The 23,709-nt window shown below is 43.7% G+C and overlaps 1 protein-coding gene across 1 annotated transcript; it reads right to left on the reverse strand.

The window, feature by feature from the left end:
• Positions 1 to 6,707: 6,707 nt before the first annotated feature.
• Positions 6,708 to 23,319, reverse strand: LOC106603042 (UDP-glucose 6-dehydrogenase). The gene is made up of 12 exons (XM_082974433.1): positions 23,130 to 23,319; positions 21,761 to 21,929; positions 21,446 to 21,547; positions 21,063 to 21,263; positions 20,776 to 20,973; positions 20,480 to 20,627; positions 20,222 to 20,316; positions 19,937 to 20,067; positions 19,686 to 19,828; positions 16,273 to 16,364; positions 15,984 to 16,094; positions 6,708 to 15,748 (listed from the first exon to the last, which is right to left on the reverse strand). Exons 2-12 carry the CDS (start codon positions 21,920 to 21,922, stop codon positions 15,644 to 15,646), a joined length of 1,488 nt encoding a protein of 495 aa, XP_082830559.1. The 5' UTR covers positions 21,923 to 21,929; positions 23,130 to 23,319; the 3' UTR covers positions 6,708 to 15,643.
• Positions 23,320 to 23,709: the final 390 nt, after the last annotated feature.

Consider the following 23,709-nt stretch of genomic DNA (forward strand, 5'->3'; position numbering starts at 1 on the left):
GGGAGAGGTGAAGGTCGAGAGCCATGCGTCCTCCGAAACACGACCCAGCCAAGCTGCACTGCTTCTTGACACAATGCCCGCTTAACCCAGAAGCCAGCCGCACCAATGTGTCGGAGGAAACACAGTACACCTAGCGACCGTGTCAGCGTGCAGGCGCCCAGCCCGCCACAGGAGTCGCTAGAGCGCAATGGGACAAGGAAATCTCGGCCTGCCAAACCCTCTCCTAACCTGGACGACACTGGGCCAATTGTGCGCTGCCTCATGGGTCTCCAGTCACGGCCAGCTGTGACACAGCCTGGGATCGAACCCAGGTCTGTAGTGATGCCTTAGATCGCTGCGCCACTTGGGAAGCCCCCGCAGATTGATTTTAACAAACAATTGTTCCCCCCAAAAATGCATCCCTCAGTTGAATTTCAAAATCCCGATGTGGCCCTCGAGTCAAAAAGTTTGCCCACCCCTAGTTTAGCATTAGGTAGTCCTAGTGTTAATAATTATTTAACTCGTTTACAGTTTAACTGACTCCCAAAAGCATTGACCTAACCTTACTATCAAAGAATACATCACCTGCTATTCTACAAAAACTATTACATTTATTGTTGAGAGCAAATGACCAAGGAAGGACACGAAATGAAGGAGATTCTTGCCAGTGAGAAGTATACTCTCCATATGGCTCTCCGTATTTGCTCAAGTTTCCTGCGTCACCGACTATGCATAAATTCTCCACACGCGAAAAATGTTTAATCAATGCACCGTATTTGCATTACTGTAAGCCCACAGCTGCGGAGAGTATCGTTGCTCAACGACGGTGCCAACAGATCCGCCAGGTATACATTATGTTAGGGTTGAACTGGCTATTTGTTTGCATAACTTATATAATATACTGGGGAAGCTATGCTACAATATTAAGTACATAAACTACGGGTAAATCAACTGTTGAAGACAAGAACTACAACCGGCAACAGGAAGTGCGTCACGACGCTGGGACCGGCCTGCACGCCGACGTTAGGAGGAGCAAGTTTAAACCACGCTCCTCCTCCCTCTGACAGGCCAGCATTGAGCGGGAACTATCTCTGTCAGAGTATAAAAGAGAGAACAATAGAATGTGACTTCTGTCTGCCCTGCGAGGTGTCACAGAGAGACAGTATATACGAACAACCCATTTACCACACCCGTGTTTGCATTAATTAAAGTACAGCTAAATCAGAAGTTACTATGTGCTGACTATTTTGTTCTGATACCAGAAACGAACTGTCGCAACTTTTACAATTACAATGAGACGAGAAGTGATACCTTCCATTATTGTAGTCTTCAGAAAAACAGGATTTTGTCTGTCTTTGAACAGACGCTTGTGCCCCGATGTCAATTGGATCTAGTAAAAATGGAAACGCTATTGTCCAAACACTGCGTGCAAATGCTTAAAGAAATGTTCATTTGTACAGACAGAACTTCAAAATAAAAGCCCCCAAATTAAAAAGCCCTAGGATTCTACTTTTTTATTTTTATTAACTGATATGAATAATAATTGTATCAACTACTAAAATGTATAAAAAAATTGCAATAAAAAACATGTTTGTTTTCCCATTCACTTCAGAATAAATGCTCTAACTTCTGGAATATTAGCTTGCTAGCTAGAATTAAATGTACAGAATGGTTACCTGGAGGAAAATGGGGAAGGGTCATGCTTTTAAAATTTCATTCAAAGGGAGGGTTTAGTATTTTTTTAACTAGTCCAGGGGAGGGTCATGTACAGTGCATTCGGAATGTGATATTTCAGTTTTTATTTTTAATAAATTTGCTAATTTTTCAAAAAATCTTTTCACTTTGTCATTATGGGGTATTGTGTGTAGATTGAGGATTTGTTTTTATTTAATTCATTTTAAAATGAGGCTGTAACGTAACAAAATGTGGGTCTGAATACTTTCCGAATGGACAGTAATTGGTAATTGATCAAATTTCAATATTTCTCAGTGTTTCAGAATTAGTTACTTATTAGGTTATATATCGATGTGTGCCCGATGCCACCCCTCATCTCTGATTCTCCGCTGGGCGGGCAATACCATTGCACCTATAGGTTATTTAGTGTGGTCTCAAGCAAATGATCCATAGCATATAGGCTACGAAGTGCATGCTGGGAGAAGCACATAGCAAAGTTATATTTCTAAGATAGCTGCTGGGATGGTGTGAATAAAACTTGGCTTTGCACTGCAATGGATATTCCAACACTGAGCCCCGGCCTACTCTGCTCTTTCTGATCCAAAACTTTTTTGTGTGCTGCTTTACCAATGGCTGTGCTGTGTAGGGCTACAGTGGCAGTTCAGGAGGAGAGTCAAAGGTTTCTTTCCGATTTTTTGTTGTTGATAAGGCCTAGTTGAAAATAAAGCACTATATTGCGCGCATCTAGCCTATAGCCTATGTTCTGTTCAGTTTGAGAAGGAGAGCACGAAGATGAGAAGGAGGACCGGAGGTCAACTTTGATAGCTTGCTACTACTATAATTTATTTTATTAAAAGCAATATGTTTCTTGCCCATGATGTACACTGAAAAAAAAAAATAAACGCAACATAGTGTGAGTCCCATGTTTCATGAGCAGAAATTAAAGATGCCATACATTTTCCATACGCACAAAAAACGTATTTCTCTAAATGCTGTTAGTGAGCATTTCTTCTTTGCCAAGATAATCCATCCACTTGACAGGTGTGGGATATCAAGAAGCTGATTAAACAACATGATCATTACATAGTTGCACCTTGTGCTGGGGACAATAAAAGGCCACCAAAATGTGCAGTTTTGTCACACAACACAATGCCACAAATTTCTCAAGTTTTGAGGCAGCGTGCAATTGGCATGCTTACTGCAGGAATGTCCACCAGAGCGGTTGCCAGAGAATTTAATGTTCATTTCTCAACCATAAACCGCCTCCAACGTTGTTTTAGAGAATTTGGCAGTAGGTCCAACCGGCTTCACAACCGCAGACCACGTGTAACCATGCCAGCCCAGGACCTCCAGATCCGGCTTCTTCATCTGCAGGATCGTCTGCGACCAGCCAATCGGATGGCTGATGAAACTGTGGGTTCTCACAAATTAAGAATTTCTGCACAGTCAGAAACGGTCTCAGGGAAGCTCATCTGCTTGGTCATCCTCACCAGGTCTTGACCTGACTGCAGTTTGGCGTTGTAACCGACTTCAGTGGGCAAATGCTTACCTTTGATGGCCACTGGAGAAGTGTGGACTTCACGGATGAATCCCGGGTTCAACTGTACCGGGCAGATGGCAGTGAGGGGTTTGCTGATATCAACATTGTGAACAGAGTGCCCCATGGTGGCGGTGGGGTTATGGTATGGGCAGGCATAAGCTACGGACAACAAACACAATTGCATTTTATCAATGGCAATTTGAATGCACAGAGATACCGTGACGAGATCCTGAGGCCCATTTCTGTGCCATTCATCCCCCGCCTCACCTCATGTTTCAGCATGATAATGCACAGCCCCATGTCGCGAGGATCTGTACACAATTCCTGGAAGCTGAAAATGTCCCAGTTCTTCCATGGCCTGCATACTGTTAGGTTCTAATGTTTCAGAGTAAATAACTCACGGACACTAAAGAAGCTTAACCAAGTTTAATTCTTCCAAAGGGTCGACACCGCTGTATTCAGACCCAGACATGTTTCCAACATTACAAATATATATACTCCACTTTAGGCACTCCTCCTTCTCTCCAATCCTTACATCTTATGGTTCGACAGGAAGATGAAGTGACAGAGTAATAAACCGTTCTGTCTCCCTTAAGGTGACCTGACCTGACCTCAACCCCCTTGATGTCTAATCCAAAGCTCTCCACCCGTATCACCTATTGCACTCCCGTGACTCCCTCCCGTCCATCCAGAACATTCCACAGCCACTCTGTCTTTCTACAGAGAACCATTAACCTCTGACATAAAAACCAGTCTCTTTCACTCCTTTACATACTATGCTTACAACAATGTTCAAAGTTTACACCGAATCCAACAGTACTCACCAGACATGACACCCATTGGGCATGTTTGGGATGCTCTGGATCGACATGTACGACAACGTGTTCCAGTTCCCGCCAATATCCAACAACTTCGCACAGCCATTGAAGAGGAGTGGGACAACATTCCACAATCAACAGCCCGATCAACTCTATGCGAAGGAGAGTGTTGCGCTGCATGATTTTGCACTGGTTTTCTGATCCACGCCCCTACCTTTTTTAAAGATATCTGTGACCAACTGATGCATATCTGTATACCCAGTCATGTGAAATCCATAGATTAGGGCGTAATGACTTAATTTAAATTGACTCAGTAAAATCTTTGAAATTGTTACATTTATATTTTTGTTCAGTGTATTTATCAGAGTTATTGACCTTACAATAAGCCAGACTTGAGTAATTTACATTGTGATGTTAAAACAGCCACGACACAATCAATCGGAAGCTCATGGTGCTGAAAGTAGGCAAATTCGAGTAGGCATAATTCATTTCAATGTCTTTATTTTAATTAGACTTTACTAACAACGAGGGCTTTGTGTTGGAGCCTATTTCTTTGTATTTAAGAAATAAGAGGTAGGCCTACCTGTTTGACAGACTAAATTGGTCTGTAGGCTGCTATATCCATAGATTTGTCAGTCAATTCCTCCACTGACCATACACTCTTTAAATAGCCTTCCTTCGTGTCAATTAAGGGCTGTTAAGTTAAAACTAAGACTCCAATTGAGGGGGTATGAGAGGGTCTGCCATATAACTACCTTTTTATTAAAGAAAATGGCAAAAAACACAGGTCTACCCCTTGTTAGCTTAAGATTTTGAAGAAAATAAAACGGATCCGATTATATACAATTATTTACAACAGAGCTTTGGTCTGTGATGCTTTATACTACAAAGACATGACTCCAATGCATATGGGGATATCATTGTTTAATTTCTTTAACATTCAGAGGCTGGCTTTGCTTGGGAAGTAATCTGTCACTGTCAATTAAGCTATTCACTTTCTGTACAATAGAAGATGTTTAAACCCAGACAGCTTTTATGGAAACCCTTGTGACCTTCTCTCATTGGGTTAAGCCACAGAAGAAGAGTAGCCAACAGTCAAAGCTTAAATGTTTCTGCATTGATAAGCCTACTCTGTCTGGTGTGGAAAGGTAGGCCTAACTTTTGAAAGTGCTATGCTCAGATTCCTAACTATTTGCAAACAGGGACAGTTTAGTTTGCAAACAAGACACACTGATTTCACATTGGAGAACTATGATAAGAAGAAGACATATGCCTATCTCTGTTCATTAGCTCTAGCAACTCCTTGTGGCGGGCCGGGCGCCTGTAGGCTGACCTCGGTCGTCAGTTGAACGGTGTTTCCTCCGACGCATTGTGTGGCTTGCTTCCGGGTTAAGCGGGTGAGTGTTAAGAACCGCGGTTTTGTGGTTCATGTTTCAGAGGACGCATGACTTGACCTTCGCCTTGCGAGCCCGTTGGGGAGTTGCAACGATGAGACAGATCAAAATTAGGTTGAAAAAAGGGTATAAAATAAAAAAATGACGTAGAATTTCATGAAATGTGATTTTTTTTTCGACCTGCAAATAAGATAATAGATTCATGCAATGCTTTTACTATAAAGAAGATCTTTCCACCCCTACTCTTGTCCACGGTGGTCTACAAACCCATAAGCTTCTGTCCCGCAGCCCTGTGCGCTATCAAAATTCCCACGTTGCCATGTAATGCTTACAAGACGAAGAACAGTTTCTAAAACTGCATATCTAAGGCTCTGGCCTGTCCAAGAAGTGAGGGTAAACCACAGACATGCTCTCTGCTATCCACGTTGTTTTAATTATTATTATTGGGGTATAAGGGAGGGTTACTTTTTTTTATGTGTTCAGGGAGGGTTTAGGTCAAATATATTTTGCTGAAGGGAGGGCTATCCATTTTCATTTCAGAGAGGTCCAATTATTTCCATGTAACCCATATTATAAATAACCTTTACAGGTTATTTCCCCCCAGTCCCTATGAGGAATGTATTTGGAATATTCTATAATACCAATTACATGAGCCTGCATGTAATTAAAATGCTGCCTGTCTCTGAATATGGAGTGGTAGAGATTGCATAAAAGTTTGAATCCTCCCCTCTTTAACTGAATAAGGAAAGCTGTGGTGACTGTTACCAACGCAATCAATCCACTTTGAGATAATCATCCATGGTTTTGCTCTAAGCTGTAATTGAAAGGAAATAGTGGGTTTATGATTATCACTAGTGGACAACACATCTGTGCGTCATGGGCCTTGTTGCGAAAGTGCATTTGTCAGAGCCAAACAGATGTTTATGATTTGGTTCATGTGTCACATAAAGCCACTGCCCTATGGCTGATCCACAGGAAACCCAGCAGTGGGTCAAGACTGTCGACAGAGGTACGCCGTTCTGTGAGGAAAGTCTTCCCTTTCCCAGAATTAACTGTCAGAATGACTAAGCAAATGCCTGACCAAACAAGAGCCATGCAACTAATAAGGATTGAGTTGAGTTGCTTGCAACTTTGAGTTGACATAGAGCAACCTTGAATTGTTTTGAATAAAAGCATCTAATGTAAACTGGCAACATCACTACATAGTACACAAAATAACTGAGAGAAAGTGGCATAAAACAACTTATCTTTGAACATAATTGTAGTACAGTACAATTGATTCTAGGTATGCAAAGAAATGTATTCACAGATACTAAACATGGTTTAATTTTGCATGTAAAAAATGTCATGTTTTACTTTACAGAGTTATTACATTAAAAACAACAACATATAATTATAATATTGCATATCGGTTACATGTTTACACTAACGCCGCTCAAGTTCACATTCAACCAGCACTAGTCACTTTAATATTGTTTACATATTTTTGCTTTAATAATCTCGTATTCTATTCTACTGTATTTGTCTATGCCACTCAGACATTGCTCATCCTAATATTTATATATTCCTTAATTCCATTCTTTTACTATTACAGTGTACTGCACTGTCGGAGCTAGAAACACAAGCATGTCGCTACACCCGCAATAACATCTGCTAAACAAATATATGTGACCAATAGAATTTGATTTGATTTCATAAAAATTGCTTAGAAATGAATAAAAACTAAAAGAGCAATGGAATCAGTCATCCAAAAATGCTTTCATACATGAATATTTTGGAGCAAATATACTTAAAAAGGGAAAATATAGAAACATCTGAAATTTAATTCAGTTGTTTTCCCCTTTGTGTAAGTTAAACATCCAAACCCTGGTAGTTATCCAACATGCACAAAACAAATACATGAGGTTGGAGGGGTATTGTTACCACATGTTTCTGACAAACAAGGTCCTCAACCCTAACTTCGAAGCATTCCCCCAGGCTTCTTTCATTGTAGCTGACATAATTATTTGTTTCAAGTCACCATATCAAATTGATGAGGGTGCTGAAATGACTAATTAGGGCTGGGCGATATGACCAAAAAGTAATATCACTATATATATATATATATATATTTTTTTTTTAACAGTATTTTGACAGTATTTATTATTTTGATATATAAACATTTTCTAAATATGCTTTATGAGTAGTTTATGACCCTAGGGTGGCATAACATAAATTATACGTGATTTCATTGGGGCTTTCTCCATTCTCCCCCCCTGCATGATATGGGGGAAAAAATCTAGGCCTAATTAACTGGTGAACTGTTCGAATTATTGAAAATGAATGATTCTAATTATATTTTAGGAATATAGTGGGCAGCATTTTTAATACATTGTCGTTTGACATGACAACGAATGAAAAAGCCATGGAGGAATTTTCGTGAGCATTTCCCAAGGGACCCTAATTAGATGTTACATTACATGTTTTCTCTTACTCCATGTAGCTAGCTAGCGCAAGCGAAAATATTAATGCTTTGCCTATTCCTCTGCTTTAGAAGATACCGTTGCACAAACAACATGCTAATCTAGGCCTACACCAGCACTGGTATCAGTCTGTATTAGCCAGCTAAGTTTGCCCTGATTCTTTGTACATTTAGCTAGCCAGCTAACACAATTTATTTTTGCAACAACTTGCTAAGACAAGACCAACTAGCTGTTTGCAGACAGTGTCACGGATCCCCCCGGTACTGGACTGTGCTCCTCAAGTGGATTTACCGGAGGAGTACCAGGATCTGCACCGGGTTTTCTCAAAGACCTAGGCTACACGCCTGCCTCCCCATTGCTCCCGGGACTGTGCCATTGACCTGTTGTCTGACGCAGCCCTCCCGAGAGGACATGTCTATCCCCTCTCCTATGCGGAGATCGAGGCCATGGAGACCTGTGTACAGGAGTCTCCAGCAGAGTTTTATCCGCCCCTCTAAGTCACCAGCCTCCTCAAGCTTCTTTTTTGCCAAGAAGAAAAATGGGGGACTGCACCCCTGCATTGATTATCGAACACTGAACAAGGCCACCATCAAGTTCAGCTATCTTTTACCCCTTATCCCAACCATCATCGAACAAATGCATGGGGCGCAGTACTTCACGAGGCTGGACTTGAAGAACGCCTACAATCTGGTACGCATTCGTGCAGGTGATGAATGGAAGACTGCTTTTTCCACAACCATGGGTCATTACGAGTATCTCGTAATGCCCTTTGGCCTGTCTAATGCTCATTCAGTCTTCCAGTCCTTATCAACAAACTGTCTCGGGACATGCTGGGACGGGGCGTAGTGGTCTATATAGATGACATTATGGTCTATTCTGCTGACCGCGTTCAGCATGTCTCATTAGTCAGGTCTGTGCTGAGAAGACTGTTGGAGCATTATCTATATGTTAAGCAGGAGTACATCAGGGCAGCGAAGAGGCTAAACCCGAGACAGGCCAGGTGGGCTCTATTCTTCGCCAGGTTCCAATTCACGATTTCCTATCGGCCAGGCCCGAAGAATGTGAAGGTGGACGCCCTGTCTCAGGGAGAGGAGACGTTCCGCATCATCGCGCCAGTGGTATGGAACGTGGACGCCGACACACGGCAGGCCCAGCGTACGGAACCCACACTTGCACAGTGCCCGGAGAACCACGCCTACATACCCACAGGTGTGCGGGACCGCCTCCTTTCCCGGGCGCACATGGCGCATGTGTCGGGTCATCCTGGGATAGGCCGTACCATCGCCTGCCTAACGGAGAAGTACTGGTGGCCCACCTTGGCTAGGGACGTCCGGGTTTACGTCTCTTCTTGCTCCATCTGTGCTCAGTCAAAGACACCCAGACACCTCCCTTATGGAAAGCTCCTTCCCCTGCCGGTTCCACAACGACCCTGGTCTCACCTCTCGGTGGACTTTGTCACTGATCTTCCCCCCCTCCCAGGGGAACACCACCATTCTCGTCGTTTTGGACCGGTTTTCCAAAGCTTGTCGCCTCCTTCCTCTGCCTGGGCTTCCGTCGGCCATGCAAACCGCGGAGGCTCTTTTTACGCACGTCTTCCGGCACTACGGGATCCCGGAGGATATTGTGTCAGATCGTGGCCCTCAGTTCACCTCACGGGTATAGAAGGCGTTAAGGGAACGCCTGGGGGTCACGGTCAGTCTCACCTCCGGGTACCGGCCTCAAGCAAATGGGCAGGTGGAGAGGGTCAACCAGGAGGTGGGCAGGTTCCTGCGGTGTTACTGTCAGGATCAGCCAGGGGAGTGGGCGGATTTTCTACCTTGGGCGGAGTACTCGCAGAATTCCCTCCGCCACTCCTCCACTAACCTCACTCCTTTCCAGTGTGTGTTGGGGTATCAGCCGGCCCTGGCACCTTGGCATCCGAGCCAGACTGAGGCTCCTGCGGTGGACGAGTGGTTTCGGCGCGCTGAGGAGATCTGGAACGCCATGCGTCGGCACAAGGAACAAATCAAATGAAATTGTATTTGTCACATGCAGATGTTAATGCAAGTGTAACGAAATGCTTGTGCTTCTAGTTCCGACCATGCAGTAATATCTAACAAGTAATCTACCAATTCCACAACAACTACCTTGTACACACAAGTGTAAAGGTATGAATACGAATATGTACATAAAAATATATAAATGAGTGATGGCCGAACGGCATAGGCAAGATGTAATAGATGGTATGGAGTACAGTATATACATATGAGATGAGTATTGTAGGGTATGAAAACATATAAAGCAGCATTTTTTAAGGTGGCTAGTGATATATTACATCAGGATGGCAAGATGCAGTAGATGGTATAGAGTACAGTATATACATATGAGATGAATAATGTAGGTTATGTAAACATTATCTAATATAAATAATATAAAGTGGCAAGTGATAAATTGATTGCATCAATTTTCCCATTATTAAAGTGGCTTGAGTTGAGTCAGTATGTTGGCAGCAGCCACTCAATGTTAGTGATGGCTGTTTAACAGTCTGATGGCCTTGAGATAGAAGCTGTTTTTCAGTCTCTCGGTTCCAGCTTTGATGCACCTGTACTGACCTCGCCTTCTGGATGTTAGCGGGGTGAACAGGCAGTGGCTCGGGTGGTTGCTGTCCTTGATGACCTTTTTGGCCTCCCTGTGACATCGGGTGGTGTAGGTGTCCTGGAGGGCAGGTAGTTTGCACCCGGTGATGCGTTGTGCAGACCTCACTACCCTCTGGAGAGCCTTCCGGTTATGGGCGGAGCAGCTGCCGTACCAGGCGGTGATACAGCCCGACAGGATGCTCTCGATTGCGCATCTGTAAAAGTTTGTGAGTGTTTTTGGTGACAAGCCAAATTTCTTCAGCCTCCTGAGGTTGAAGAGGCGCTGCTGCGCCTTCTTCACCACGCTGTCTGTGTGGGTGGACCATTTCAGTTTGTCCGTGATGTGTACGCCGAGGAACTTAAAACTCTCCACCCTCTCCACTACTGTCCCGTCAATGTAGATAGGGGGCTGCTCCCTCAAGTCCACGATCATCTCTTTTGTTTTGTTCACATTGAGTGCGAGGTTATTTTCCTGACACCACACTCCGAGGGCCCTCACCACCTCCCTGTAGGCCGTCTTGTCGTTGTTGGTAATCAAGCCTACCACTGTAGTGTCGTCTGCAAACTTGATGATTGAGTTGGATGCGTGCATGGCCACGCAGTCGTGGGTGAACAGGGAGTATAGAAGAGGGCTAAAAACGCACCCTTGTGGGGACCCAGTGTTGAGGATCAGCGGGGTGGAGATGTTGTTACCTACCCTCACCACCTGGGGGCGGCCCGTCAGGAAGTCCAGGACCCAGTTGCACAGGGCGGGGTCGAGACCCAGGGAGTTTGGAGGGTACTATGGTGTTAAATGCTGAGCTGTAATCGATGAACAGCATTCTTACATAGGTATTCCTCTTGTCCAGATGGGTTAGGGCAGTGTGCAGTGTGATGGCGATTGCATAGTCTGTGGACCTATTGGGTCGGTAAGCAAATTGGAGTGGGTCTAGGGTGTCAGGTAGGGTGGAGGTGATATGGTCCTTGATTAGTCCCTCAAAGCACTTCATGGTGACGGAAGTGAGTGCTACAGGGCGGTAGTCATTTAGCTCAGTTACCTTACTTTTCTTGGGAACAGGAACAATGGTGGCCCTCATGAAACATGTGGGAACAGCAGACTGGGATAAGGATTGATTGAATATGTCTGTAAACACACCAGCCAGCTGGTCTGCGCATGCTCTGAGGATGCGGCCGGGGATGCCGTCTGGGCCTGCAGCCTTGCGAGGGTTAACACGTTTAAATGGTTTTACTCACGTTGGCTGCAGTGAAGGAGAGCCCGCAGGTTTTGGTAGCGGGCCGTGTTAGTGGCACTGTATTGTCCTCAAAGCGAGCAAAAAACTTGTTTAGTCTGTCTGGGAGCAAGGCATCGTGATCCGCGACGGGGCTGGTTTTTCTTTTGTAGTCCGTGATTGACTGTAGACCCTGCCACATACCTCTCGTGTCTGAGCCGTTGAATTGCGACTCCACTTTGTCTCTGTACTGAGGCTTAGCTTGTTTGATTGCCTTGCGGAGGGAGTAGCTACACTGTTTATATTCGGTCATGTTTCCGGTCACTTTGCCCTGATTAAAAGCAGTGGTTCGCGCGTTCAGTTTTGCGCGAATGCTGCCATCAATCCACGGTTTCTGGTTGGGGAATGTTTTAATAGACGCTGTTGGTACGACATCACCGATGCACTTATTAATGAACTCGAACACCGAGTCAGCGTATTCGTCAATGTTTTTGTTCGCAGCAATGCGGAACATATCCCAGTCCACGTGATCGAAGCAATCTTGAAGCGTGGAATCCGATTGGTCGGCCTTGCGTTGAACAGACCTGAGGGCGGGAGCTTCCTGTTTTAGTTTCTGTCTATAGGCTGGGAGCAACAAAATGGAGTCGTGGTCAGCTTTTCCAAAGGGAGGGCTTTATATGCGTCGCGGAAGTTAGAATAACAGTGGTCTAGGGTTTTGCCAGCCGTGGTAGCACAACCGATATGCTGATAGAATTTGGAGAGCCTTGTTTTCACATTAGCCTTGTTAAAATCCCTGGCTACAATAAATGCAGCCTCAGGATATGTGGTTTCCAGTTTACATAGAGTCCAATGAAGTTCTTTCAGGGTCGTCGATGTGTCTGCTTGGGGGGGATATACACGGCTGTGATTATAATCGAAGAGAATTCTCTTGGTAGATAATGCGGTCGGCATTTGATAGTGACAAATTCTAAGTCAGGTGAACAAAATGACTTGAGTCCCTGTATGTTGTTATGATCACACCACGTCTCGTTAATCATAAGGCATACACCCCCACCCTTCTTCTTACAGAGAGATGCTTGTTTCTGTCGGCGCGATGCGTGAAGAAACCAGGTGGCTGTACCGACTCAGATAGCGTGTCTCAAGTGAGCCATGTTTCCGTGAAACAAAGAACATTACAGTCTCGGATGTCTCTCTGGAATGCTACCCTTGCTCGGATTTCGTCTACCTTGTTGTCAAGAGACTGGACATTGGCGAGTAGTATGCTCGGGAGCGGTGCGCGATGTGCCCGTCTACGGAGCCTGACCAGAAGACCGCTCCGTCTGCCCCTTCTTCTACGACGCCGTTGTTTTGGCTCGCCGGCTGGGATCCGATCTATTGTCCTGGGTGGTGGGCCAAACAGAGGATCCGCTTCGGGAAAGTCGTATTTCTGGTCGTAATGTTGGTGAGTTGACGTTGCTCTTATATCAATAGTTCCTCCCGACTGTATGTAGTAAAACCTAAGATTACCTGGGGTAACAATGTAAGAAATAACACATAAAAAAGAAAAATACTGCATAGTTTCCTAGGAACGCGAAGCGAGGCGGCCATCTTTCACGGCACCGGAAGTAGAGGCCGACCGCCACCGCAGTGAGGCGCCTGTCTTCTCCATAAGCGACCGGGTCTGGCTCTCCACCCGGAACCTGCTCTTCCACCTACCCTGCCGGAAGCTGAGCCCGCGGTTTGTGGGGCCGTTTAAAGTCCTGATGAGGGTTAATGAGGTAAAGTACCATTTACAACTCCCTGTTAATTACCGCATTAACCCGACCTTTCATGTGTTGCTCCTCAGGCCAGTGGTGCCTGGTCCCCTCGCTGAGGCTGGACCCAGTGACGCCCCGCCTCCTCCTCTGGACATCGAGGGAGGTCCGGCGTACTCGGTCTGGGAGGTCCTGGATTCGAGGCGTCGGGGGGGAGGGGCGGCACCAGTACCTCATCGACAGGGAGGGGTGCTGGGTTCCTGCGGTGGACATCCTGGACACGTCGCTGACCAGGGATTTTCACCATCGGCACCGAGACCGACCCGCACCACGCCCCTGTGGTTGTCCCCGAGGCCGGTGTCGTCTCGCTGCGCGTCGGGGGGGGGTACTGTCATGGATCCCCCCGGTACTGATGCTCATTCTGTTCACCAGTTCTGGAGGTCTCCGTCACCGGCTTTCTAGGCTTCACTGAACAGGATTCATTATCATCAACACCCGACTGTCTTGTCTGATTACACACACCTGGTTCCCATTATCCCTGATTAGTATGTTATATATGTGCCCTCTGTTCCCTCGGTCTTTGTCGGTTATTGTTCCCATGTCCGTTGGTGGTGTGAGTACCTATGCGTTGGTGCAGCTGTTATGCTGCAAGCTTTATATATTGTGTATTACGGGTATCGTCCTGTGTCGTTCAGCGAGGTTTACCCTCGCTCTTTTCTTTGGGTACAGCCCAGTGTTTTTGTATACGTGTTTGTTTTGGGTGTATTGAAAACCCCTATTGTGTATTCCTGCACCGGTCTCCAAATCCTTTATACCGGCGTGACAGACAGTAAGATACACAAACTAATAGGGTAATAATTGAACACTTTTGGATTTACAGTGCCTTCGTAAAGTATTCAGACCCCTTGAATTTTTCCACATTTTGTAAGGTTATACAGCCTTATTCTAAAATGTATTAAATATGTTTAATTCTCAGCAATCTACACACAATACCCCATAATGACAAAGCGAAAACAGGTTTTTAGAAATGTTTGCAAAAAAAGAGACCTGAAAATAGTTGTGCAGCAACGCTCCCCATCCAACCTGACAGAGCTTGAGAGGATAGGGAGAAACTCCCACAATACAGGTGTGCCAAGCTTGTAGCATCCTAACCAAAGTAGACTCGAGGATGTAATAGCTGCCAAGGGTGCTTCAACAAAGTACTGAGTAAAGGGTCTGAATACTTATGTAAATATGATATTTTTAAAACCCTGTTTTTGCTTTGTCATTATGGGGTATTGTGTGTAGATTGATGAAGAAGAAAAACAATTTAATCCATTTTAGAATAAGGCTGTAACAACAAAATGTGGAAAAAGTCAAGGGGGCTGAATACTTTCCGAATGCAATGTATATTAAGAAGCAAAAGAATAAATCAGCATCATTGTCCCCAACACCTCATTGCATCTGACCATGCGGACAGAGTGAAAGCAGAGAGGAAGAGGTGAAGCGAGAGGATTTACTCTACCCAACATTTGTCCCCATGAGATAAGCCCTTTTTTGTATAGAAGTCTATGAGTGTCTAATTACGGTAGGCTTATTCGATCTAATAGAAGCTTTGTAATGTTTAGGTTGTTACAAATTTACTGATATAAGTGGATGCACGTGGCATTATATTGACAAGATAGTCAAGTGACCACTCTAACAACGGAAATACACGTCCTCAAAGATGGAAGGCAGGCGGGAGGAGGTGAGATCAGGTGGGACCTTTCTTGCAAATGAGAGGGCAAATATGCGTGTGAACAGCAGGCCATAGAGATGGATAGGACTCATCATTTTATCTGTTCATTATAGTATCTGTGACAGCGAGGGCAATGCCATTGAGGCTCTCTTTATTTTAAAGTAGTCAATGATCTTCTTCATTGGCTGATTGCTCCCAACTCATAGGGGATCCCTGACTACTTTAAAATGGGGGAAAGGCCCTCAAAGGCAATGTCCATGCTAAAACGTTTCCAAAATGGAACGTGCGTCCACTTATATCAGTGCATTCGTAACAACCTAACCATTACGAAACTTCTATTCGATCAAATAACCGGTCCGTGCATCAATACTGGTGTGTATATAGTAAAATACGGTATACCGCCTAGCCATCCCACTGATTTAATATTACATAAAAAATTATAACTTGGTTTAATATATTACTGCACTGAGCTGGCTCTTTCACTGCTGTCCCAAAAGCACACTTCATAGTTTGATCTTCTTCAATGGTTGCTGTTGGTCTATTTCTGACTTGTCCTCAATGGCAGTGAAGTGGATCCTCTGGTTAACTCTTTTCCCAATAGTCTCCACCTGGAAAAAAAATAACAATTACTTTGGAAACTACTGGACTGTCCATTACTCGACATTTCTCAAATATTAATTAGAGGAGCTGCTGCAAATGGATCTTTTGGCTTTTTGTCAGTGCAGCCTTCCAAAAGCAAAAACAACTCCTTTGTTTGTGCCTAGGGTGTTTTCATATTAAAGCCATTACCTCATCAGATTCCTAGATAGTGTTTACTGCGTTACTGTGGTTGTGGTCACTTGCCTGGAAGCCGATATGCTGGAGTTGGTCGTGCAAGCTGTCCAAGATCCTTCTACCGTCAAAGATGAAGGCAGGTTTCAGCATGGCTTTATAGATCTTCTCATAGTCCAGCTCCTGCAGTACAAATATGGACTCTATGGTTTACATTGAGAGCTACCTTTAATCCATGTACAGTCCAATGCAACTACGTATGTAATTATCATTGCCACCAAAATATCTGTGGTCAGTCATCTCCTTGCCATTTGATGTCAGTAATTGATGAGTGACTAGCTTAAAAAATTAAAATACACACCGTGAACATATCCCACTCTGTGCAGATGACAATTGCATGGGCGTTCTCACAAGCCTTGTACGGGTCGGTGACGATGGTGACTAGACGAGAAACTAGGACGAGAGAGTATAAACCAAGTTGACTTCATGCAGATAAATATAAATCAACTTTTTTCAATCGGTTATATAACAAACATTCATCCCATCTCATTAGAATGAGCAAAATAAGTCCCCAGTTATGTATGGCAACCAACATTGAAATATCAACATGTATTCAATAAACTTATACTGAACAAAAATATAAATGTAAAAATTCAAAGATTTTACTGAGTTACAGTTCATATAAGGAAATCAGTCAATTTAAATAAATTCATTAGACCCTAATCTATTGATTTCACATGACTGGGCTGGGGTGCAGCTATGGCTGGGAGGGCATAGGCCCACCCACTTGGCCCGGCCAATCAGAATGAGTTTCTCCCCACAAAAGGGCTTCATTACAGACGATCCCACAGGTGAATTAGCCGGATATGGATGTCCCGGGCTGGCGTGGTTACACGTGGTCTGCGGTTGTGAGGCCAGTTGGATGTACTGTCAAATTCTCTAAAATGACGTTGGAGGTGGCTTATGGTAGAGAAATTAACATTAAATTCTCTGGCAACAGCTCTGCTGGAAATTCTCGCAGTCATCATGCGAAATTGCACACTCCCTCAAAACTGCAGAGATCTGTGGCATTGTGTTGTGTGACAAAACTGCACATTTTAGAGTGGCCATTTATTGTCCCCAGCACAAGGTGCACCTGTGTAATGAGCATGCTGTTTAATCAGCTTCTTGATATGCCACACCTGTCAGGTGGATGGATTATCTTGGCAAAGGAAAAATGCCCACACCAGCATAGCCCCCCCCGAAACATTTTTTTTTTTTGGGGGGGGGTATCACAGATTGTTCTGTCAATTCTCAGGGGGACATAAGAACGTAATTGGGAAGAAGTATGTTTAACATGCTTTTTACATTTATATCAGAAACCATTTTTGAGAAAATCACAATGAAAGTGGCCATTTTAGGCCCTTTCTAGACCTATACTTGCCTCCTGTGAGACCCTATGATCCGTGAACTGTACATGGTAAAGCCAACATTTGTGTCATTATGCTCCTTATAGTGTGCAAAAAAAAAAAACATTCACAAATGTGTTCAACATAAAAAAATATTATTATTAATATCTCAAAAGTACCCTTCTTGATTTTGTTTATTTTTTAGACATTGTTTGGAAGTTGGAACAATATATTCTTCAAAACACATCACATTTCCAGAATTGGCACTCAGCTACTTTTAAAAGAAATTATACATTTTATAGGTAGGCTAGTGGTTAGAGCATTGGGCCAGTAACCAAAAGGTTGCTGGATCGAATCCCCGAGTTGACAAGGTAAAAATATGTCATTCTGCCCCTGAACAAGGCAGTTAACCCACTGTTCCTAGGCCATTGTTGTAAATAAGAATTTGTTCTTTACTGACTTGCCTAATTAAATTAAAGGTTAAATAAAAAATACATATACATTGATATTATAGGTCATTAACCAATCACAGCACTCATGTAGGATTGCACATTCAGCAAATCACCAAGAGAGTACAAAGCGAGAGAGTACAACCCCCCTTGGGTTGTGCCATGGCGGTGATCGTTGTGGGCTATACTCGGCCTTGTCTTAGGACGGTAAGTTGGTGGTTGGAGACATCCCTCTAGTGGTGTGGGGGCTGTGCTTTGGCAAAGTGGGTGGGGTTATATCCTGCCTGTTTGGCCCTGTCCGGGGGTATCATCGGATGGGGCCACAGTGTCTTCTGATCCCTCCTGTCTCAGCCTCCAGTATTTATGCTGCAGTAGTTTATGTGTCAGGGGGCTAGGGTCAGTCTGTTACATCTGGACTATTTCTCTTGTCTTATCCGGTGTCCTGTGTGATTTTAAATATGCTCTCTCTAATTCTCTCTTTCTGTCTTTCTCTCGGAGGACCTGAGCCCTAGGACCATGCCTCAGGACTACCTGGTATGATGACTCCTTGCTGTCCCCAGTCCACCTGGCCGTGCTGCTGCTCCAGTTTCAACTGTTCTGCCTGCGGCTATGGAACCCTGACCTGTTCACCGGACGTGCTTGTTGCACCCTCGACAACTACTATGATTATTATTATTTGACCATGCTGGTCATTTATGAACATTTTAACATCTTGACCATGTTCTGTTATAATATCCACCCTGCACAGCCAGAAGAGGACTGGCCACCCCTCATAGCCTGGTTCCTCTCTAGGTTTCTTCCTAGGTTTTTGGCCTTTCTAGGGAGTTTTTCCTAGGGAGTTTTTCCTAGCCACCGTGCTTCTTTCACATGCTTTGCTTGCTGTTTGGGGTTTTAGGCTGGGTTTCTGTACAGCACTTTGAGATATCAGCTGATGTACGAAGGGCTATATGAATACATTTGATTTGATTTGATGTTTGGGGCAAATCCAACACATCACTGAGTAGTACCACTCTTCATATTTTCAAGCATGGTTGAGGCTGCATCATGTTATGGGTATGCTTGTTATCGGCAAGGACGTTTTTTAGGATAAAAATGAATGGAATAAAGCTAAGCACAGTCAAAATCCAAGAGGAAAACCTGGTTCAGTCTGCTTTCTAACAAACACTGGGAGACTAATTCACCTTTCAGCAGGACAATAACCTAAAACACATGGCCAAATCTACACTTAGAGTTGCTTACCAAGACAACGTTAAAGGGCCTAGTTACAGTTTTTACTTAAATCGGCTTGAAAATCTATACATGACTTGAAAATCGCTGTCTAGCAATGATCAACAATCAACTTAACAGAGCTTGAATATTTTTTTTTAAAGAATAATGGGAAAATACTGTACAATCCAGTTTTACCCAGTCTTACCCAAAAAGACTCACAGCTGTAAACGCTGCCAACGATGCTTCTACAAAGTATTGACCCAGGGGTGTGAAGACTTATGTAAATTAGATATTTCTGTATTTCATTTTCAATACATTTGCAGAAATGTCTAAGAACATGTTTTCACTTTGTCATTATGGGGTAGTGCGTGTAGATGGGTGAGAAAAAAATACATATTTAATCCAATTTGAATTCAGGCTGTAACAACAAAATGTGGAACAGGTCAAGGGGTATGAATACTTTCTGAAGGCACTGTAGGTATAAAAAGGGCCTAAAATGGCCACTTTATCGTGATTTAAAAAAATATGGTTTGTGTTACAACTGTAAAAGGCATATCAAACATCCTTCATCCCAATTAAGTTTCTATGTGAGAATTGCCAGAACAATCTGAGATGCCCAAAAATATTTTTGGGGCCATGCTGTCATGGAATTACCCTAATGTTAGAATCTGCTTATTGATTTACTATACTATTAAATTTACACAAAGATCACAGAATACTGTGGCTACCTGTGGCGGGGTCATGTCTTTCTGAGGGTGTGGGCTGAGTCAGGTCGTGCATGATCTGCTGCGCTTTAACCTTGGGGTCATAGATGTGTAGACAGGCTCCCTCCTCCAGCAGGTAACGACTGATGTAGATACTAGAGGATTCCCTGAAAACAAAATACACACAAGGATAGCCTTGGAGGGGGAAGCAGAAAAAAATGTGCTCTGAGAACGTTGGATGTAAGCAGAGAAAGGTTTTAAATGCCCCTCCATACCTTGTATCGCCTGTGTTTTTCTTGAAAGCGAAACCTAGCAAGGCTATCTTCTTGTCCGTCACTGTGTTGAAGAGGCAGCTGATTATCCGCGAAGAGAATCGTTTTCGCTGGTAATCGTTTATCTCTATAACCTGGGAGAGACAACATTTAGATGTTCCACATTTTTGCCATTGTGATATTTTACTGACTGTAATACAGTGTTTGCGAGAGACAATTACAGGAATTTATTTTGAAATGAGAAGTTCTGTATTGCACTACTTTGAGTTGATGAAAAAAGAAGCACACCTGTTGCCAGTATCTTGCAACCTCGGGTAGGTTTAGCACCTCGCATAGGTACACAAGATTGAGGACATCCTTCTGGAAACAGCTGCCACCAAATCCTGTGAAACAAACACAGATTGTATCATGACTAAACTCACCCACTCAATTCCCAGTAGTTCATAACTGAAACCCAATCCCTCAGTCATCTAATCGTCTCATCCGACCATCAACTAATACTGGCCCACAAGTCAACCATTCCAGCTTTGCTTCCCTCTCACTCACCCACGCTGGCCTTCAGGAAGCAACTGCCTATTCTCTGGTCTGTCCCGATGGCATGTGCCACCTCCTCTACATCTGCGCCAGTTACCTCGCACAGGGCACTGATGGAGTTGATGCTACTGATACGTTGGGCCAGAAAGGCATTGGCTGCCTGTAAACACGGAAAAGGAAAAAACAAGGATAGAAGTGAGCAAATGAATAAAGGCAGGAAACATCACAGGAGGAGGTGTCTGAGATCGTAATGCTGCTAAGCTGAGATTGTACTGATATAACAGACGGACATAAAATGGTATTAATACCAGCTTGGAGAGCTCAGAGGACCAGGTGTTGGTGGTGATAATCTTGCTCTTGGGGACCCAGTGCTCATAGATGCTCCGCAGGGCCTCAATAGCATGTTGGCCCTCAGGGGTCTCATCCCCTCCAATCAATACCCTGTCTGGATTCTTCAGATCTGTGATGGCTGTTCCCTCAGCAAGAAACTCTGGGTTTGAGAGGACCTGCAGGAGAACAAGATCATACTTATAAGACCTGATGACATGGCAGACCGATGAATTTAGGCGTTTGATACACTGTCCCCTGCAATCACCTGAAAGTTGAAGCTACTCTTGGTGTTGGCGTTGAAGATGCGGCGGATGCTCTCAGCAGCACGTACAGGAACTGTGCTTTTCTCTACAACAATCTTACACCCGATGGACACATCAGCAATGCGCCGGGCACATGCTTCTATGTACTTTAGGTCCGCTGCTCGACCCTTACCAATCCCAAATGTCTTGGTAGGCGTATTGACCTGGCAAAGGAAGGGGGAGATGTTTAAGGTGGATTCAATCATAGATCTATCTCAGTCACTGTATCTTACCATTAAAGAAAGCCAAACTGAGTCCCATTCGTCTTAACAATGCTTTCAAGGAAATTGTGTGAAAGCCATTGACATTAAAAGAAGGGAAAGTGTTGAAAAAAAAATGTATTTACAGATATGAAAACCAGGTCTGCATTTTTTATGGCCTCATCAATGTCTGTGGAGAAGAAAAGGTTGACCCCGCGGCATGAGTCCACCACTTCCTGGAGTCCAGGCTAGAAAGAAAGGAGAGATGTTGTTAGAGCACAAGTGTCAAAAGTGTAAATCGGAGCTCAAAAGTCAAGTGGCCAAAATGAATGACTTATTGGAAAGACCCAACACAAGTTAGCCCAGTTCTGTGAGAAACTTGGGACATGAATGTGTAATCGTTTTACGTCATTTCCTGCAGTTGATGTTAGTTTCTTGTATTAATATCGTCTCACACTCACCTCAAAGATGGGAAGGCTATCAGAATTCCAGGCACGGATGCGATCCTCGTTCACGTCCACCACGGTAACCGTCACCTCGGGGCACATTTGGGCTATCACGCTGCAGGTGGGACCGCCCACGTAGCCAGCCCCAATACAACAGATCTTCCTCACCTCCACCATTCTCCCTCTCAAAAGAAAGAAAATACAAGCACTTAAGACAGGGGTCTCAAATACTCTTTTTTTGTGATAGAATAGCTATTTTTCCTACTTTTCCATTTAACAGGATCTAAGCAAATACACAGTTGGGCTAAGAATAAAACATTAAAAGAAAAAATGATTCTAACCAACACATCAACCGATGGTTTCAGTCAAGCCTTTGAGTTTGTCCTTTCCCAATAATGTCTGGTATCCTGCACATCATTGACAAAGACTCAAGGGCAAAAAAAAACGTTGGGTTTATGTGCTGTACTATTTGAAATACAATATTGAATTGGTCGAAACAAAAAATGTGTTCTAACAAAAAATGATTCCAATGCAAAATCTTAATATGCCATGGCAATAGCTACAAGATTTCCACTTGGATTCCCCAGTGGGTATCAATGGAATACAGTTAAAAGGAAAATTCTGTGGAGCAAATCAAACCACCTCTATTTGGCCAGTTTGCACCTCACTCCACCCATTCTGCCACGCTCTCTAGATCACAGAGAGGGCTCTATGTGCAGTGTGGTCAGATGGAACTTCCTGGGACACACACACACACACACACACACACACACACACACAAAACTGGCCCCTAGATACAAAAGCCACATTATTCCTAACTTTTACCCCAGAAAGGACAAAAAAACGATATTAATCATCCCTCCAATGTAAAGATACTTTACTTTGGTCTGGTTAGAATAGCTAGTTATTGTACTGTGATACATTTCTGTGATGTACTATTTACTACTTATAAAGGGCATATGTCTGCCAGTTGTACGTGTTAAGTGAGCCTAAGAGATCTGTACAGAAGGACCAAAAGAAACCATTGAAAATTATTCAGTGAATAAAACTACATTTCACAATCAGAAACCATTTTGTGGCCAGTAAGGAACGTTTCCAAGTGTGATGATGTTGGACTGTAACGTTAGGTTTTAATATAAAACTTGCCACACGTTTCCAATTGGAGCCACTACTTCGATGTTATATTACTAGCTAGCTACCTAGCGCTAGTGGTATCTCTTGCTAACTAGCTCCTGTACACCAGCCACCTAGAATTTATCCAGACCCGTCCTTTACATGAATGTAGCAACATCCAGTCGATGATCAATATGTGTTGCAAAACCAATTTAGCTAGCTAACGATAACTTATAGCACCCGCTAAGCACAAAACAGACGGGACACTTACCAGCAGTTGATGAGTGCGCAGCTGAACCGAATACAAATATTTCAGAGACTCTCAACCCCGTAAAACCGAAACGGTATTATTTTATCCCAGGGGGTTGGTTGCTGATCTGTGGTGATGATAGTCCGATGTGTAGAACCTTGCTCCAGTGGTGAGTTTGAAACGCTTAGTGCCACGGTGAAACTTATATCTAAATCTCAGACAGGGGGCAGGCTTTCACAATCCTTTGACATCACCTCCCCCCTGATGCTTACCAGAAAGGGGCTTATTCAAGAGGACACAACCATTCCGTCTATGGCACAAAGTTACAGAAATTCATATTAGACAACTTATTACAGGGTTATTACATGGGTGTGACATTGTGTGGCTGAAAAGTGTTATGGAACGCAGGGATGTTAGAATTTAGTCCTTTGAGATCCAACCAATTTATGTAGGTTAAGTAAGTACAGACTATCATCTATAGTACACGGGAGTGACAAACATTTCCAAATTTACATTTACATTTTAGTCATTTAGCAGACGCTCTTATCCAGAGCGACTTACAAATGTAATGAACCCGCGTTCTTTCACATTATGTAAGATT

Source organism: Salmo salar, chromosome 04 (assembly GCF_965601325.2).
Source record: "Salmo salar chromosome 04, fSalSal1, whole genome shotgun sequence".
Lineage (NCBI taxonomy): Eukaryota > Metazoa > Chordata > Actinopteri > Salmoniformes > Salmonidae > Salmo > Salmo salar.

Coding starts and splice junctions, on each gene's coding strand:
- LOC106603042 (XM_082974433.1), bottom strand. CDS start 21,922: ATGGTGGAGGTGAGGAAGATCTGTTGTATTGGGGCTGGCTACGTGGGC. Junction 21,264..21,445: donor CAGACCTGGTTTTCATATCT/GTAAATACATTT, acceptor TTCCTTTGCCAG/GTCAATACGCCTACCAAGAC. Junction 20,974..21,062: donor AGAGTAGCTTCAACTTTCAG/GTGATTGCAGGG, acceptor GTTCTCCTGCAG/GTCCTCTCAAACCCAGAGTT.